This window comes from Prinia subflava, chromosome 8, assembly GCF_021018805.1.
Source record: "Prinia subflava isolate CZ2003 ecotype Zambia chromosome 8, Cam_Psub_1.2, whole genome shotgun sequence".
NCBI classification, from domain to species: Eukaryota; Metazoa; Chordata; class Aves; order Passeriformes; family Cisticolidae; genus Prinia; species Prinia subflava.
In genome coordinates this window covers 32,715,033-32,732,491 of record NC_086254.1, presented here as the reverse complement: position 1 = coordinate 32,732,491, position 17,459 = coordinate 32,715,033, and the positions used below count along the sequence as shown (strand labels likewise).

Below are 17,459 nucleotides of genomic sequence, written 5' to 3'. Positions count from 1 at the left end.
GCTGTCCTCGGCAAACAGCGCTCCTTTTTCTTTTGTGTTTCCTTTCTAAAGAAAGGAGCCGCGAAAGTAAAGGTGCGGGCAAACAAGTTTTATTTAAGAGCACGCACACATATTTGGCCACGGGGGGCTCAGGGGGTGGGGAGGGAAAGGCAAACACAACAAGCAGGGCGGGTTTCGTGGTTATCGCGGGCTGGGCTGCACTGGGTGCCCGTGTGAGCTCCGGAGAGACACGCACGGCACACGGGCAGCACAGACAGTGATTTCCCCAAGCGGCAGCGTGCTCACTGAATCACTTCGCAATTCAGCTCCTCTTGAAAACAAAGGAGTGTGTTGAACGTGTGCATCAACACCAGAGCACACAGCTGCTCTGTTCAAAACCCAGCACCTCGATAAGCCCTTAGGCTACAGAACCATGGCTCATCCCCGCTCCTCACCCTCCTCGTGGTTCCAATAACTGGTTAAACTGGTCTGCTGGAGTGCCTCTCCAGGCTGTGATCTCCAGCAGCTGCCAGCTGTGCTGGAAGGCAAAGCCTGAGCGGAAATCAGGGACATGCGTGCTCAGCATCTGCTGAGGGCTTAATTATTTCTTGTTAATTGGAGGTAGGCCTGCTTCATTTCTTAGACCTGAGTGTTGAAAAGTCATTTCCTACTTTGAGAACAGACAAGTTGCAGATGAGAAAAGTGTTAATTGGACTCTGATTATAATAATCCTATGGCTGTATTGCATTTAAAATCCAGTAGGAGCTACTACAGAGAGAGATTGCCTTGATCTTATTTGTTTGAAATCTGTTGGTGAGCAGAAACCATCACTGGTGCTGTTGGAGTGCTTGGTCCTCACAAAAAAAAAAAAAAAAAAAAAAAAAAAAAAAAAAAAAAAAAAAAGCTTATCCCTCTGAGGTGGGAGGAGGCAGAGAGGACAAGAAATTGGCTGCTGTCATCCATTTCACATTTAGGCAGTCAACACTCTGAAAGCAGCTGTGGTGAGCTGAGTAGGTGCTGACTTAGTCTTGAGTGGGTTTCTTTTTCAGAGAATTCCCCTCCCTCTGCCATGCTGCAGTAGCTGTCACCAATGCTGACCTGGGCTGCCGTGGGACTCCCTGCTTTAGTTTCACCCTGAGGCTGTTCTCTGAGCTTGGCTCAGCTGCAGTTTCCTCCCCAGGACTGAAAGCAGCAGTCCTCTGCTCTCCAGCCTCAGGGAGCCCAGGATTTTCCCAGCTGTTTCACCCAGAGAAGCAAACAGCTGAGCCATGTAGGTAACCAGATAGGATGGCAGCAGCAGAGTCCTCAGGATGTCAAAGGTCTGGAGCAACAGGCAGACAAAATTGCGAGTGAGAGAAGAAAGCAAGGCACACAACAGCTGGGGAAGAAAAGGAAGATCAGAATTGTCACGGCTAGCATGTCTTTGAAAGAGGTTCCATTTTCAGTGAGAGTTAACAGGATTTTGAAAACCACCAGTGCTTGTTCCCACACCCACCCAACACAACCAACAAATGTTATGTCCTACAAAAGACAAGTTCAAGCTGCTGTGTTGAAGCCAACAGTTGTACATATGAGGAATTCTAGGAGAACCAAATGGCACCCTAGCAAGACCAAGCTCATTGTTAGCATTGTTAGCTTTTGAAAAACTGCAAAATTAATGAATGTTAAATAAATTGTTACTACACTGATTTGGTACTGCCTTGGTGGTGTTAATGATCTTAAAAATGCTTTCAACTGAGGTATTGCTGATGCCATGCTAAAGCTCAGCTTCAGGGTGTGCTAGTCAAATACCTGCAGCAGTTTAGGATGATTCCAATCCTTGGCTAGTCCAGCCTAACCAAGGCTAGCACTGCAGCAGAACTGGTGGAAGGAAATGTGAGTACCTCAGTTGCTGCAATTCAAAAATCCCAGCAGTAACTGAGCAGACAGGACTGGGAATAGTGACAGAGGAGGCACAGAGCAGCTTTCCTTTGTGAGCCCCTTCTGCAAAGGAACAGGCAGTCAAGGCACAGGGAAAGAGAAGACACACAAGACATGAAGCTCTTCTACTGCTTCAAATTTATCTTTTGGGATTTGTGTAAAGCCTAAAAGGATTAGGGCTGCTGTGTTTGCAAAGAGACTTCTGGCCTCAGTTGTCACTGAGCAAGTGAAATACATCTTATTTTCAGTCACATGCTCCACTGTAAGAAATCTGAAGCAACTTTTAGAAGTATGTAATATCAGCCATAAATACCAGGAGAGTTTCTACACACAGTTCAGTTAAACTTCTTATCTTAGAGGAATAAGTAGCAATTTTTGCCATTTTAAATGCAGTTCTCAAGGACTTTTAAAATATGCATTAGTACCTTTAAATATATACACACACATATATTCACGATAGTCATTCTGCACAATTTTGTGTTACCTTTACCTGGTATAAAACAGGAGTCACCACAAATAGGGAAGGCTGAAAATAAACCTGCTGTTAGTTATTAACCCAGCAGAAACCACTCTTGGAGCTTTGTGTTGCCCAAGTGGCCTCTGAGTCATGCAGAGGTGAAAGAAGTGAGAGCCGAGGCACAAAAGCTGTAGCTATGCAAGGAGGCAGCCTGCTCCCACTACTCACCATCAGGATGTTATAGAAAATGCTCTTTTCAGCATGGGAATATCTTATCTTCTGCCTCTGGGACCAGCTGTTTGAGGTCACAGCAAGGAGATTTTGCTTTTGGCTTTTTGGATTTGAGCTCAGATAAGCAGGCTTGGGCCTCAGCCTCCCCCCAGTTCCACTGGATTGTGACTCCTCTTGCACCTCTGTACCGGATGCATCACTCTGGTTTTCCTCCTCTGCTGGTTCATCTTCAGAGTCAGAATCAGGCTCAGCAGGAGATTCTTCCTTAATCGTTTCTGTGGTTGGCATCTGTGCTGGAAGGAAGTTTAAAAAGAACATGTAAAACCCCTGTATGTGACATTTTTTCCATCACTGCGAGACTTGCACATCCCATCTAGGAGCTGGACAAGGTTCCTCTGAACTCTGAAATGAAGGATTTTCAAACCAAACTAGACAATAAATGGGCTTTACAAGCATTTATTTTTAACTAATTAGCTCTTAATCAGCAATTATACTAAAGGAGGAGCCGAAACACTTCCTTTTTACTTGTGTTTGCTGTAAACTAGCCTGAAAGAAGTGGATATGACTGAATTGGGTAGGAAGTTATTAAAAAGAACCCTTTTATTTTTATCTCTTAGTAACTGAGAAAAGCTTTAATGTTCTTATTCTGTAAATATGCTGGTATGTAAAAATTTAGTAATATGTCTGGTCTTACTGGTTAAAATGTAATTTAGAGCATTTGTGGAAACAGAGGCCTGTGCTAACAGCAATCACTACAGGGCTGGAAATTGTGAAAGTAAATGTAGCAAGAATAACCTGAAAATCTGCTTCAAAAAATCAAGAGAATGACTTTGTCCAGGCAAAAGCCTGAGCACTCAACTGCAGTGTAAGGGTGTGGCACAGATGAGTAAAATAGATATTTTGTCACTGATTTTGAACTTCCTCAGCTGGGATTAGATATTTTTCTCCAGCATTAGAGCACAGTAGCAAGGCTTTATCCTCACGAGTGCAACAACAAGCTTATTATTAGTCTAAACCAAAGCCTGTTTTTGGTTGCTGACATATTAGAAGAAAGGATCAGGGATGGATTGGAAAAACAAACTGGCAAAATACACAAATAAATGAAAATGAATGTCTTGCTCCCTTCAAGACTTTCTATCAGCCTCAGCATAAAAGAATTCCTTATCAGCTCCCCCAATAAAACCCTCCATGCCCTCCCAAAAAGGAGAGGTGCAAGAGAGCTATGAGGCCAGAATTTAAAGTGTACAGAATTAGAGGATTAGCCTTGCTTTCTGGGGGATTTTTGAAATAGAAACCTATAAAAATTACTTGTCCTTTGTCCTTCTTAAATCAAATTACCACTGAGAAAGAGGGAGAGTGTAAGAAGGGTAAGTAGCAGCTTGGTTGTCTAATAAGCCTTTTTAACAGAAAAGCATAATAATTTGTTTGTTTTTTCTATATGCTACCACCAGTACTAACAAACCTTCAGCTTCCTTGTAGTAGAAGTGGCATTAACCTAAAACCAGCAGAATGCTTTAAAGAGGAAGTTAACTTTATGCAGCAGCAATTTTTACCCGATCAGCTGCCAAACTTACCTTCGTTGAGCAGCAGCTGGAGCCAGATAATGGCGATGATGAGCAGCATCACAAAGGGCAAACAGAACCAGAAGAAAAGCAGAGGAAAGGTCAGCTCGTTCACCAGAGGAACCAGCGGGTACCTCATGGCTTGCTTCAGGTTACACCAAGTTTAGAACAGCCCGAGTGCTCCCCTTTCTCACCAGCTCTCAATAATTCTCATTGCAGCGCTGTGGTCACAAGGAGAGCAGTGGTAAATCAGCAAAGGGGACAGCCCCGTGCTGGGGAGGGAGCAGAGGGATTAACAGGGGATAAGAACAACGGAGAAAGGCCAATCAAGTCAGAGGTTTTCTTCAGCTGCTATTTAAAGGATAAATACAGGTTAGGAAGCTTTCGAGGCTTATGTTAAAACTGCAGATAGAGTTCTTGTTTTTGGATTTAGGGGAGCTAACCAAGTGCTTTGGTCACTTTGAGACTGAGTAGCTGAGGTTGCTCTTGAGAATAAAACAGATTCAACCACCCAGAGAGGTGCAGAGGATGAGCAGCTACAAGATACTTCTCCTGGGCTCTTATTCAATGTAGAGCACAAATATATCCCATATAGACTCTATTTTTAGCCTACTCTGTATATCCTCATCTATTAGTTAATCCTTTTGGGAAATAAACCTTCATATTTTAATTGCCCTTCTGTCTCTCTTCCCTCCAAGAAAGGCAACTAGCACCTTTCATGGGATGTATGTGGATAAAAGTATTGCTTCAGAGTAAAGGAGTTCAGTAGTGATCAAAGAAGGAACCAGATATGTGACTTGATAACTTGATATTCATCATGCTGTGTGTTTCTCCTTCAATAAAATAAAGCCATAATCTATTGCTTACCTCACAGGGGGTTGTTTGGCTAGATTAATTGTTTGTGCAGCTCTCAGGAGAAGAGAGCAGTGATGTAAATGCACGTTACAAATGATTGCCTGCATTTAATGTTCTTGCTCGTGAGCGTGTGCTTGTTTTTATGTAGTAACAGCCCCTTGAAACGAGCCTTTTAATCCCAAGATCTAAATGAACTCTGCAAATTCTTATTAGTTCACATTAATAACACCTCTGCATGATAAAAGAAAGCTATTATCCCTGCTTTGTGCATTGGGTAAACAAGTGAGGAAAGGCATTAATGCCTTGAGCTTCAAGGATGCTCAATATTTGAGTCCTCCTTTCACACAGTGGGGGTGGCAGGTTGGGGGCACCTCTGGAAATCAGGCTGTTGATAGTTTGTCTACAGAGACAGTGCTGAGAGGGATGGAAAGGAGCTGAAGCTGTGATCTGTTTAATTTTAATGATGAATTGTCTCTCAGTTGTATCACTGGAAGCCCTTGGAGTCCACGCTGGCTCTCACTGGGCTGGACCAGCGTGGGATGTCCTTGTTGCCATGGTAGAATGGATCCCACGCTGGAACCCCATCTCCCAGGGAATGGGAGCTGAAATAAGGGGAAAGGCCTTCCCCATTCCCTGCATCTCCAGAGGGCTGGTGGCACAGGAGTGGCACATGCCTGGGCTGTGTCAGTGACCTCCTGGGCAAGTGGCACAGCCCAGGGCAGTGGGGTTTCACCTCCACACAAGGCACAGCCATTGGGGAGGTTCCACAGCCCAGATTTAAAAGGCAGGGGCCCTGTGTGAAGGGTGGCAGGGGTACAGCCCAGCCCCAGGCTGATTGTGATACCCACAAAATTGGATTTGTTACCTGGTGTGCAACAAGACGGTAACGACACACTCGAGAGAGATGTTTATTGTTTATTTCAGAGCTGCCCAGCCTGGGTGCTCAGCGGTATTGCACAAATCCAGCACAGCCCCACGGACTTTCCCTGCCGTTATTTATCCACAGAAGATCTCACATTACGGAACACACTCATTTAAAATAATCTCGATTCTTTTACCACCCCTCAGCGGCGGCGCCCCGGAACCCCCGTGCGGGCCCGAGTTCCCGGCCGGACGGCGGCGGGAGCGCGCCCGCCATGGCGGCGCCCACGCGGGTGTTCGCGTTCCGGGACGCGCGCTGGGCCCCGGACCCGGTGCTGGCTCCGAGCGCGGCCGTGCGGAGCCCGCAGCCCGCGCCGCTGGTCATCGACAACGGCTCCTTCCAGACACGGGCGGGATGGGCCTGCCCCGACCCCGCCGTCCCCGCCGAGCCGCTGCTGCGGTTCCGCTCGCTGGCGGCGCGGAGCCGCGGGGCCCGCGGCGGGGCCGGCGCGGAGACGCAGGTGGGGAACGACCTGGGCAGCCCCGAGCCGCTGCGGTGGCTGCTGCGCTCGCCCTTCGACCGCAACGTGCCCGTGCAGCTGGAGCTGCAGGAGCTGCTCCTCGACCACGTCTTCCAGCGCCTCGGCGTCTCCTCGCAGGTACCGCGGGAGCCGCCGGGGCCTCCCGGCGCGGTTCGGGTTCGGGTTCGGGTTCGGGTTCGGGTTCGGGTTCGGGTTCGGGTTCGGGTTCGGGTTCGGGTTCGGGTTCGGGTTTGGGTTGGAAGGGAGCTCGGGGAGAGCCTCTCTCCACCCCTGCTATGGCCATGGACAGCTGGCACTGGACCCATTGCTCGGATTTCCGTGCGGCCTGGGATACTCCACAGCTTCTCTAGGCAACCTGTGCCACTGTCTCACCACCCTCACACGGAGAATCTTTTCTTAATGTCTAATCTGAACGTAATCCCTTAAACTTTCTGTAGGGTAATGCTCTTATTGGTGGTGTTTACTGACTGCCTGCACACCCAGCTGCGTTGAGGTTTCTTCTCAGACCATGGAGCCCTTTGCCTGCTTGACAATACCAGTTTGAAAGCTCTACCTAGAGTGGATCTAAACTTCCACTGGTTTTCACTCACCTCCTCATTGCATCGATTTTGTTACTTAGACTTTTAATAATTTATATATGCCTTTAAAAGCCCATTGTCCTCCACCATAATTAGTTTGTTCTTTGGTTGAATTAACATGAACATCTTTTTTACCCCCTTAAACACTAGATATAATTTAACTTTCATTATTAGTACCCTGCACATAAAGTGCTTTCTCATGCCCATTTTAGAGGAGCTTTTGCTCAAAAGAAGAAGCAGACATAACTAACCCTGGATTTCCCCTTGTTACTGTTCTTTTCCCTTGACTCTCCCAGGGTTGTGTGGATCACCCAATTGTTCTGACAGAAGCAGTTTGCAATCCTCTCTACTCAAGGCAAATGATGTCTGAGCTCCTCTTCGAGTGCTACCAAGTGCCAAAGGTGTCCTATGGCGTGGACAGCCTGTACAGTTTCTATCACAACAGAAGGCAGAACTGGCCCTGCAGTGGTTTGGTGATATCCTCAGGCTACCAGTGCACACACATTTTGCCAGTCTTAGAAGGCAGGTGAGTTCGGGGTGTCTTAAGACCTGTGCAGCCACTGGCTTTTCAAATGATGCAAATACCTGTTCGTCCAGCCCTGCATTATTAGCTCTTGTATTAATTATACTGATAAGTTAAAACCAGCTCTGCAGATTTTGCTGTGTTCTGTTGAGTTTTGAACTGAAGAAGCAGTGCAGCTCTAGTAAATGTTGTGTTTTAGTTGTTTATTCTGCCTTGATGTGTACTTTCAAAAGGAGAAGGGGATATGTGCCCAAGTGAAACTGGGCATTAAAAAAATACTTTAGATTTTAAAGTAGCTTTGGGACAAAGTGAAATGCTCTGTGTGTGAGACTTCTGCAGTGCTTGAGGCTTTTATCATTCTGGTTATTCTGCTACATTGCTCTATTTTCTCTTTTTACTTTTTCTCTCTTTTTAAATCCTTACTGCAGAAGATGGCTTTATTGTATCTGGTAACTGCTTCAAATTTTCAAGGTTTACACTTGTCCAACCACAAAGTGTTACAAAGATTAAAAAACTACTTTTAGCACCACTACCCATCACTTCTCTTATTAGAACAGAACATCTCCTTGCTGTAGCCAAAATTACTTAGTATTTGGGGATTTTTTAAAAAGCAGAATAGAGCCTTTCAGAATAAAACAGTAAACACAGCAGTGACTGTGCTGCTGCCTGAGAAAAGCAGGTGTGTTAGAGTCTCTGCTAACTAAACCTCGAAATACTTACCTGTGAATATTCATCTCCAGAAATGAAATAACTGTGGGGAAAGCAGGAGCTGTGTTTGCTTTCCTGCGAGCTGCCCCAGCCTGAGCTGTGTGTGTTTGCATTTTGAGGCTGGATGCCAAGAACTGCAAGCGCATTAACCTGGGGGGCTGCCAGGCCGCCGTGTACCTGCAGCGCCTGCTGCAGCTCAAGTACCCCGGGCACTTTGCTGCCATCACGCTGAGCCGCATGGAGGAGATCCTGCACGAGCACAGCTACATCGCCCACGACTACACGGAAGGTAAATCCACCTCTGACCCACCACACACACACTCGGGCTGTCCTCTCTAGCCCTTGTTTCGAGGTTGGCTCGAATTCCTCCAGAAATACTCTGCTTCTGTTGTGCGTTCGTTGTGGTAACCTGCCTCGTGCTTAACAGTGGCTTAATATTTAAAATTAAGACAGAATTAAAATTTAACTACAACTACTACTACTACAAAAAAAGAAAATCTGTATTTGTTCAGTGTGGAGGCCTGGGGTGGTCCATAGCTACTCCCAAGGTAGCTGTGCCTCAACCCTGGGGGACCGAGGCAAATGGGGAAAGGTGCTCTTTTAGGTCGTGGTGAGGAAAACCTCCCTCCCATGGGCCTTTGCAGCCACATGTTAGTGTTTCTTAGGTTTCACTGTTCTATTGGTTTGTTAAGTTTATGCCACCCTGTTACCATGTATGCACCCATGCTAGAATGTTCTTCCTTCCCCTGAACCCCAGTGGGTTAATTTTGCCACAGTGTTACACTCCTGTAACCCCATTAGTTCCTCTAGTTTATATTTACCCCTTTGCACCTCTTTTTCCTGTTCCTACTGGTCCCTGATATCAGACCTGCCCCAGTTGTCTCGGTTATAACCCTTGGCCCCCTCTTTGCACTTGTCCCTGGATTTTATTCAAGGCTGTTGCATCCCTAAACCTCTGTCCTGTGTCCCTGCACCCCTTCATTATTCCTGCCTGTGTTCCTGAATAAACAGCTTGGGGATATTCCAAGGAGAAGCCCATCCCTTCCCTTAGTCATTGGATATATTGTAGCAGCACACCTGGGGCTCAGACACCCCCGTGGCTCTCTGGGACCCAGGTATCACTCTCAGGTTGCTACAGTTCAAATTTCTCTGCAAATAAAAATTGTGATAGTTTCAGCGGAAAAGAATTTAATATGAGCTTATTGTTTCCTTTATATGTAAACAAAACCTCTAAGTTGGTTGCTTTAAGGTTTCCAAAGTTGCACAGGACATTTCTCTCATGGCTGTGAGAGAAATAAGTTTAAAATAAGTTTTAAAATTTCCATGGCAAATGTCATCTGAAGTAGTGCCTGAAGAAAGGTGTTTTGTTTGTTTTTTTATATTCATCACTTGTGAATGAGTCTTGCTTAGAAATGTGTGAGAGTTCCTCTCCCTCCCTTCGGTGTGCACTTGCACTTTGTAGTACTTGGTGTTTCCTGGAGGTCAGAGCGCTCAGAGCTGCCTGCACTGGGTGTGTGACCTGGAGGCAGTGCTCAGAGGGGACAGCCAAGCTTGGGAACAGCTGCCAAGAGGTGACAAAATTCTGTGCTTGCACTATTTTTGCCTTCTTTCCTCACCTTCCATCCCCCACGTGGGGTGCAGACAGCATACGAATCATCGTTTTGGTCTGCCAGAACAAAAAGTTGCTTTGCTTTCCAAATGCCCAGAGCTGCAGAAGTGGCGGTGCCCAGAGTACTACGAGAACAACGTGCACAAGATGCAGCTGCCCTTCTCCAACAAGCTGCTGGGCAGCACCGTGGCATCCGAGGAGAAGCAGGAGAAGAGGCAGCAGCAGCTGCGGCGGCTGCAGGAGCTGAACGCGCGGCGCCGGGAGGAGAAGCTGCAGCTGGACCAGGAGAGGCTGGACAGGCTGCTGTATGTGCAGGTAATGAAGGCAGAGTTTCACTGTGGGATCTTGAGGGAGGGCAGGCTGCCCTCAGAGCTTTAGCAGAAGGTCACACATCGTGGTGAAGAAGCTGTGAGTGCCGTGGGTGTTCTCTGATAGGAGCTTGCCAAGGTTACTTGTGTGATAACAGAGAGAGATTCTTGGTGCAGGGGGTGTTTTCAGTTTCTGAACAGCACTTCCTTTGGGAAATACTTCAAATGCTGTCAAAATGTGCACATCACAGTCTCTATCCATGCAAGCAGAGTGTCTGTACACCACTGCTGACTGCCCTGTCTTGTTCATCACAGCTAACTCTGATCTGTCCACAGGAACTTTTAGAAGATGGTCAGATGGATCAGTTCCATAAAGCTTTGGTGGAGCTGAATATGGACTCTGCAGAAGAACTTCAGTCTTACATCAACAAATTGAGTCTGTCTATTGAACAAACAAAGCAGAAAATCCTACAGTCAGAAGTCAATATTGAAGTAGATGTTGTGGACAGCAAGCCAGAGGTAGGATGTTTTCACCAAGTTAATCCTCATTTTATTGCTGAGAGGAATTAAATTTCTGTGCTTGAAAATGTGTCCCTTCAGACTTCCATTGATGAACTTTTTCTTTAACACACTGCAAGTCATTATTAAGTTGGCAACTGCTTCTCTCTTTTCAGAGAGAATGTCCTGAGACAATCATCCATAATTTTCAGTAGCCTTCTATTAAAGATACAGAGGAACCCATATATCTTTTTATTAAAAATAGTATTTGTTTTCCTTTCTGTTCTTCCCCTTCAGGTGCAGAGAACTTTATGGTAAACACCCAACCCTGCCTTCATTGTAGCTGTCTATTTTTGGTGCATTTAAGCAGCATGTTCTGTTTTGGTTCCTTAATGAAACATTAATTACTACACTTGGTTGTTGGAGTTGTCTTGAGGATGAGAAGCTCCTTGTCTGCTTTGCCAGGCTAACACAGGCCCAGCACACAGCAGCTGCTGCCGAGAGGTGCTCTAAGGCTGCTTGTGCATGTGCTTTTAATTGCCTTTCAATCACATAAGACACAGCTTTCTTAGCTTTATCAGCCTCTGCAGGGAAAAGGTAGAGAGAAGAAAATGGAAGCATAGAGGAGAGATACTTGTTTAGCTTGCCCAGAGAAGCTGTGGCTAGCCCTGGAATTGTTCAAGGCCAGCTTGGAGCAGCCTGGTCTGGTGGAAGGTGTCCCTGCCCATGGCAGTGGGTGGAACTGGATGAGCTTTTGAGGTCCTTTCCAACCCAAACCATTCTATGATTATCAGTGCATGAATCAGAATGATTGTGCTTCAGCAAAATTCTGGGAATGATGGGCTTATCATTGTGGTGAAGAATCTTTCTGCCTTCTGTCACAAGAAGATATTCTAGAAAAAGAGAATTGGAAGATTAGCAGTTACCTGTGATTTTTCTCAGTGACTGTGCCCAAATTCCAATATCTCCCTCACCCCTGCTCTTTGCTAGATGCAACCTCAGACCTCAGAATGAATCAACAAGCTTTGTTATTTGGTCTGTGCCTTGAGAGAGCACTTAGAATTATCACAGAATCCCTTTGGAAGAGTAAGTGTTCAGCTGAGTTCTGTGTATCTTTATGGTTTTATCTTTTTTTTATAAGATATAAAGAAATGCATTTAACAGGACTTAATGAGTACATTTTTTTGCTGTAACAGTGAACACTTCTAAACTTCAGTTTAAGTATTTGAATGTGGTAAGCAGATATAAAATAGTTAAGAATGTTTGAAGTACATAATTTTAGCTCATCCTGGCATTGCAACAAATGTTCCGAGTTGAAAATAACCAAAACAAATATTTAGCACCAAAATCCCAGAGGTAACAATGTACCCCACAAAATAAAGAAGATAATTCAAAAGCTGCTCCTACCTCACAACAGGAGTCTTGTAGGATTTTGAGTGATGCTTTTCATTAGGAAAAAGCTTCATGTCTGTATAACAGAAAGAGGGGTTTGGTGCATCCTGTGAGCAAATAGTAGGCAGTTGAAACTCAGAAATTGTGTGGTGGCTTTGTAGCTAGCAAATATTTGTTTTCCAGTCCCACACAAGCAAAATAGGGAATTTAATGGTAGTTACAGAGCAGTTAGAGGTGCTGGGAGCGTACCAGGTTTTATAAATATAAAAACCTATTTTACTAAGTTTTAATATGCTGTTATGCTTAGGACATGGCTGCCTGGGATCCTGGCAGCCAGCCTGGTGACTGAGGCCTGGATTTCTGAGCTGGCATTTGGATAAATTTATTGGAAGTGTTTGATTTTTTTGGTGCTTTGCTTGAATGTCTGTATTTCTGTTTCCTGGGCATATTTGCTTTCAGGCATGTTGAAGAGCTGAGATTTGAGGAAACTGAGTTTTCCAGTCATGTCACCAGAATTGAAATCACACCTGAGCTAACTTACCATGACATACTTTGTTTCCAGACTCCTGACTTGGATACACTGGGCAGTGAACAGTCCCTGGAGGATGTGGAAAGTATTAATGAGTTTGAACCTTTATTTGCTGAGGAGCAGCCTGAAGTTGAGAAGCCTGTTGCTGCAGTGCAGGTTTGGTTTCTGTATTTACACCTCATGCCAGGGGTTTGCATCCCAGTTGTCCAGCCAGTCTGCTGACATTTCTCCTCATGCAAACATTGTTTGCCCGCTTTTGGAAGAGATGCTTAAACTACCTGAACAGGACCTTTAGAGAGTTTCTTAAAACTTGAAACTTCTTAAAAGAGATCCTGGCTGGTGGTTTAGGAGGACAATCCCCTCTTGGCTCACTCTGCAGGCAGTGCTTGGTGTTGCAGTGCTGTGTTATTAAGGGGGAAAAGTTCTGCTCAAGTGTTTTTGTCTATGATCCATAGCCTGACATCCCAGTGGACACAGCTTTCAACTTGTGAGGTTGTGAGAATTCAGCGGCTCCAAGCAGAATAAATGATAGGAAAAGTCCAGCTTCCCTGACCTTTTGGAACCTTTAGCATGGTGACATTTCTCTGAGGGAGCATTACCATTGGGGTTTTTGTACAGAATTGTTGCTTATTCTAGAGTATTACATGTGGTATAAATAATGATGTTCTTTAACATCACTCCCCACTACTTCTCAATGTTTTTAAAGCCCGTGTTTAACCTGGCAGAGTACCACCAGCTTTTCCTTGGCACTGAAAGGATCAGGGCTCCAGAGATTGTCTTCCAGCCCTCCCTGATAGGAGAGGACCAGGCTGGGATAGCAGAAACCATGCAATACGTCCTCGAGAGGTGAGTTTACAGAACTGCTTACTTCAGACAAGCTAATCTTCATTTGATACCATCTTTTGAAATGCTGGGGGTTTAGCAATAATTGGAGAAAATATGTTGAATAGTTCCTTTTGGTGGGGTCAAGCATTGCAGGTTAGACATGTCTTCCTGAAAGCCACATGTAATTCTGCTTGTTTTAAGTCAGTGAGTCTACAAAGTTTTTTTATCAATAACCCCATCAATGAAAGATTTTTGAACACACACCTCCAATGTATTTGTAAATTACAGCTACTACTAAACTAATGTATTATGAACATTTTAAAACACACACAGAAATAGAAAGTAAAAAAGAATGAGAAAAAGGTGAAATAAGCACTATTTAAATGTATCTTCCTGCACCCCACTGGATTGTTTTGCACAGACCTCACTTTAGAGGTCCCTGGTCCAACTTGTTATTGGGGGAAACAACAAAGTTTGCAACAGTGAGCTGGCAGTCTCTGGTTTTGGGAGACCAAAATGAGAGGTAACATTTTAAAGTTAAGATACAGGCACACCTGCTGGACATTTCCAGACAAATTAGGATTGATGAAACGTCGCCCCTGAACTGTATGAACATAGGTGATCACCTTTTCTGAAAGGTAAGAATTCCAGCCCTAGAAAGAAATCCAGTTGTTGATCTATGGGGTGCTGATTTCTTTCAGGATTTTTTTCTGCCATTCCCTTAATTTCCAGAAAACAAAGTTTTTCATGCTAGGGAAGTGAAATTTCTAAAGTGAATCCTGGGACAAGGTATCAGTATTCCCCAGAGCTGTTCATAGGGCAGATGTCCTTGAGGAAGGCTGAAGCTGTTGTTGTTCTTCACAGGTATTCAAAGGAACAACAGGCTATCCTTGTCCAGAATGTTTTCCTCACTGGTGGAAATACGATGTACCCTGGCCTGAAAGCCAGAATCCAGAAGGAACTCCTGGAAATGAGGCCGTTCCAGTCATCCTTTGAGGTGTGTGGATTGCCATGATGTTTGTGTGAACAGCCTGTTATTCTTTGTTCAGATGTAACTGGGTGAGGTGCAGAGCAGGGGTACTTAGAGCATGGCCATGGAGAGGGTTTTAAGGCAAGACTGCAAACAGCTTTTTGTCCTGACAAGGTGCAAGCTAAACAAAGATGCAGTTGCTCTTTGTGAGGACAGCATAGTGAATAGGGAAAAGGAAATGGTGAAAACTGCTTCTGCTAAAGGACCATGCACACAAAAGCATGTTTGACTGGAAATTTGCAAATTGATTGTTTAGGAATTGATAACAAGATGAAAACACACTTGAACTCCCTCCTAACACTCCTCTTTCTGAGACACACAGAGTAATCAGCTCAAATTTCTGAACTCAGTTGTTTGTGTCATATACCATTGTGACCAGGGTAAAAGGCTTCCCTTTCCTGTGCTGTGCTGACATTGTTCTGTTTTCCTTCCATCCAGGTCTGCCTTGCTTCCAGCCCCGTCCTGGATGCCTGGTACGGGGCCAGGGACTGGGCAGTGGAGCACATGAACCGCGAGGAGGGCTGGATAAGCAGGAAGGACTACGAGGAGAAAGGGGGGGAGTACCTCAAGGAGCACTGTGCTTCCAACGTCTATGTGCCCATCCGCCTCCCCAAGCAGGCCCCGCGGGCAGCAGAGGCTCCCGGCAGAGCCCCGGGCGCAGGGAACGCCAGCGAGCAGCCATAGCCCTGTCCCTGCAGGGGGAGCTCCTGCTGGGCAGCAGGGAGAGCCTGGCTGCCTGCCCAGATCCCATCCAGCTCCTCGGCCACACTGACACGGCCACAGCTGCTCACACAGCAGCTCACGGAGGGGAAAACTCCCTCGTAGAGACTGGCACAGTAAGTCTCAGGGGTTTTGGAGAGTGTGTGTTTTACAGCTTTTTAAGTGTAATAAAACGCGCTGGTTTTCCGTGGTTTTTCTTGCAGCTGGGCTGTAGCAAGGCAGGCAGCCCAGCAGGTGTCCCCCTTGCCCGTCTCACAGTCGTCTGTCGGGACATGTTGGGCAGGTCGTGCTGCAGGACACCAGGGGTGCTGAACTCAGCCCTGCCTCCCCAGGCCTCGTGTTCCATCTCCTGTCATGTAAAATCGTGGAGACTTGGTCCATCTGTGCTCAGTGCAGCACAGATAACCAGTGGGTGCTTCTTGCCTCCATCATGTCAGAGACAGCGATGTTGTGGTTGAACTGGAGAGCTGGGCACAGAAAGACACAACCCTGCATAAAGCACAGTGCAGAGGCACTGCCAAGCCTTGTCTGCCCGTGAGTGGTTCTGCAGGCTGAGCAGGGCAGCTCTGATGGGACTTTCTGATCAAAAGTCGTTGTAGCAATAAAGCAAAGCTTTTTGCTTTACCACTAACTTGTGTGTTTTAGTGATTTCACCTCTTCAGAGCTCTGAGGATGGATTTGATTTGTTGTACCTTGCTTAAAAACACAGGTTTGCAGCCAGGCCCCTGTCCTGCTGTACAACATGTTCCAGTTTAAATTTGCCTGGGGATTCAGCTGTCACACTGAACAACTTGTTGCTTTCCCAAAAGAATAATCCATACTGAATGCTGAACCCAAACCTAGGGAGACTCCATCACTTTGGCAACAGCTGGAAAAGGCAAGATAAAGTGGAAATATCCAGACTGATGTAACTGATATAAAGAAGGTGTAGAGGTGGGGATTTGGTATCCCCAAGGGCTGCAGAGCATCAGGGTAAGTTGTCATCTGGCAGATTCAAAGCAAAGAACATGAGGAACTTGCTTGTGCTGAAGTTGGTTGCCACAGGATGAGATTTTTGGGTTCAAAAATAATACCAAGATTTACAATTTTTTAAAAAAGAGAAATTTGTGGGCAAATACTGAGGTCTCACCTGTGCACTGAGTGTTCTCCAGAGAGCCTGTGAGGGAAGGGTTGTTGCAGAGCTGCTATCACACAGTTCTGTGGCTCCCAGCACTGGCCAGTCCCATACTGGTCTTGGTGGCCTCTGCGTGCTCCTCGCAGGCTGTGGGCAGGGCAGGGGAAGGGAGGTGGCTGCCTCCAGGTGACCTCAGTTTGGGTTATTGATCCTACCCCTGGCTGCCTGGAGGCAGTTTTTAGGACAATTAAGGGAATTCTATGGGTGGTAAAGAATGTGGAAAAACATGCTGTGCTGAGAACATGAAGTTACACTCCAACATGTCTTTTCTAATCTCAGTGACCTGGAGTAGTAAATGATGTCCCATTGCTATTTGACCCCCCTCTGACCCATCTTTAGCTACTTTAGGCAGAGGGGTTACCCAAGGTATGGAAATAGTTCTGACACTTGGTGTTGCCTGCTAAATAATCAGTGTGTTGTGCATAAAACTGTTCCAGAATGAGGGCCTGAAAGGGCATCTATAATGCATGATTATGTGACTTCTAAATCTTTGGCCAAATTTTGCCAGCCACTTCTCTTGCATTAATTCAAAGCAGAGCTGTCTAATTCTGCAAAGAGGTGCCAGAGCAGCTGCTTAAACAGCTTTAATGAAGCATAATTTTATAATCTCCTGAATATTAGCTGTTAATTTGTTACTTTGTGCCACAGTAGCCAGAGCAACTGATGAACTTGGACAAGGTGATCACTGTCACAGACTGCTCTGGGTGTGCTGGTGTCCATTCAGGTGCTTGGAGCAGCACTATGAGAAGCATGGACATTGCAGAATGGATGAATTTTACTCAGTTCAGTTCCCTGGGAATGATTTGCTGTGCTGCTGCCTGAGCACTGGTGCTGGCAAGAGAGAAATGGAAGGAGCGTGTGGTGCTGAGGACAGGAGGACACAGCGGTGTCACTTTGGACAGTGGTGTTGGAGTCCTTGTGGAGCTTCACCATTGGGACACTTGTGGCAAGGCTTTCTCAGCCCTGTGTGCAGAAGAATTTGGTTGTTTTCCATGTAAGTGGCACAGGGCTCTCCAAGCCCAGAAGGGCCTTGGGCTGTCTCCTGTCATTGGTTTATGCACCCTGAGAGGGGAACAAGCCAAAAGACACCTGCTGGGCCTAATTTGGATGGGACTTCTGGTTGTGTGAGGAGCACTAGGAGGAAAAATAATCCTGCTG

The 17,459-nt window shown here is 45.9% G+C and overlaps 1 protein-coding gene across 1 annotated transcript; it reads left to right on the top strand.

Moving 5' to 3' along the window:
* The first annotated feature begins 6,097 nt into the window (after positions 1–6,097).
* Positions 6,098–15,758, top strand: ACTR5 (actin related protein 5). The gene is made up of 9 exons (XM_063404648.1): positions 6,098–6,524; positions 7,282–7,511; positions 8,336–8,505; positions 9,923–10,140; positions 10,470–10,652; positions 12,586–12,708; positions 13,259–13,398; positions 14,242–14,374; positions 14,846–15,758. Exons 1-9 carry the CDS (start codon positions 6,141–6,143, stop codon positions 15,089–15,091), a joined length of 1,827 nt encoding a protein of 608 aa, XP_063260718.1. The 5' UTR covers positions 6,098–6,140; the 3' UTR covers positions 15,092–15,758.
* Positions 15,759–17,459: the final 1,701 nt, after the last annotated feature.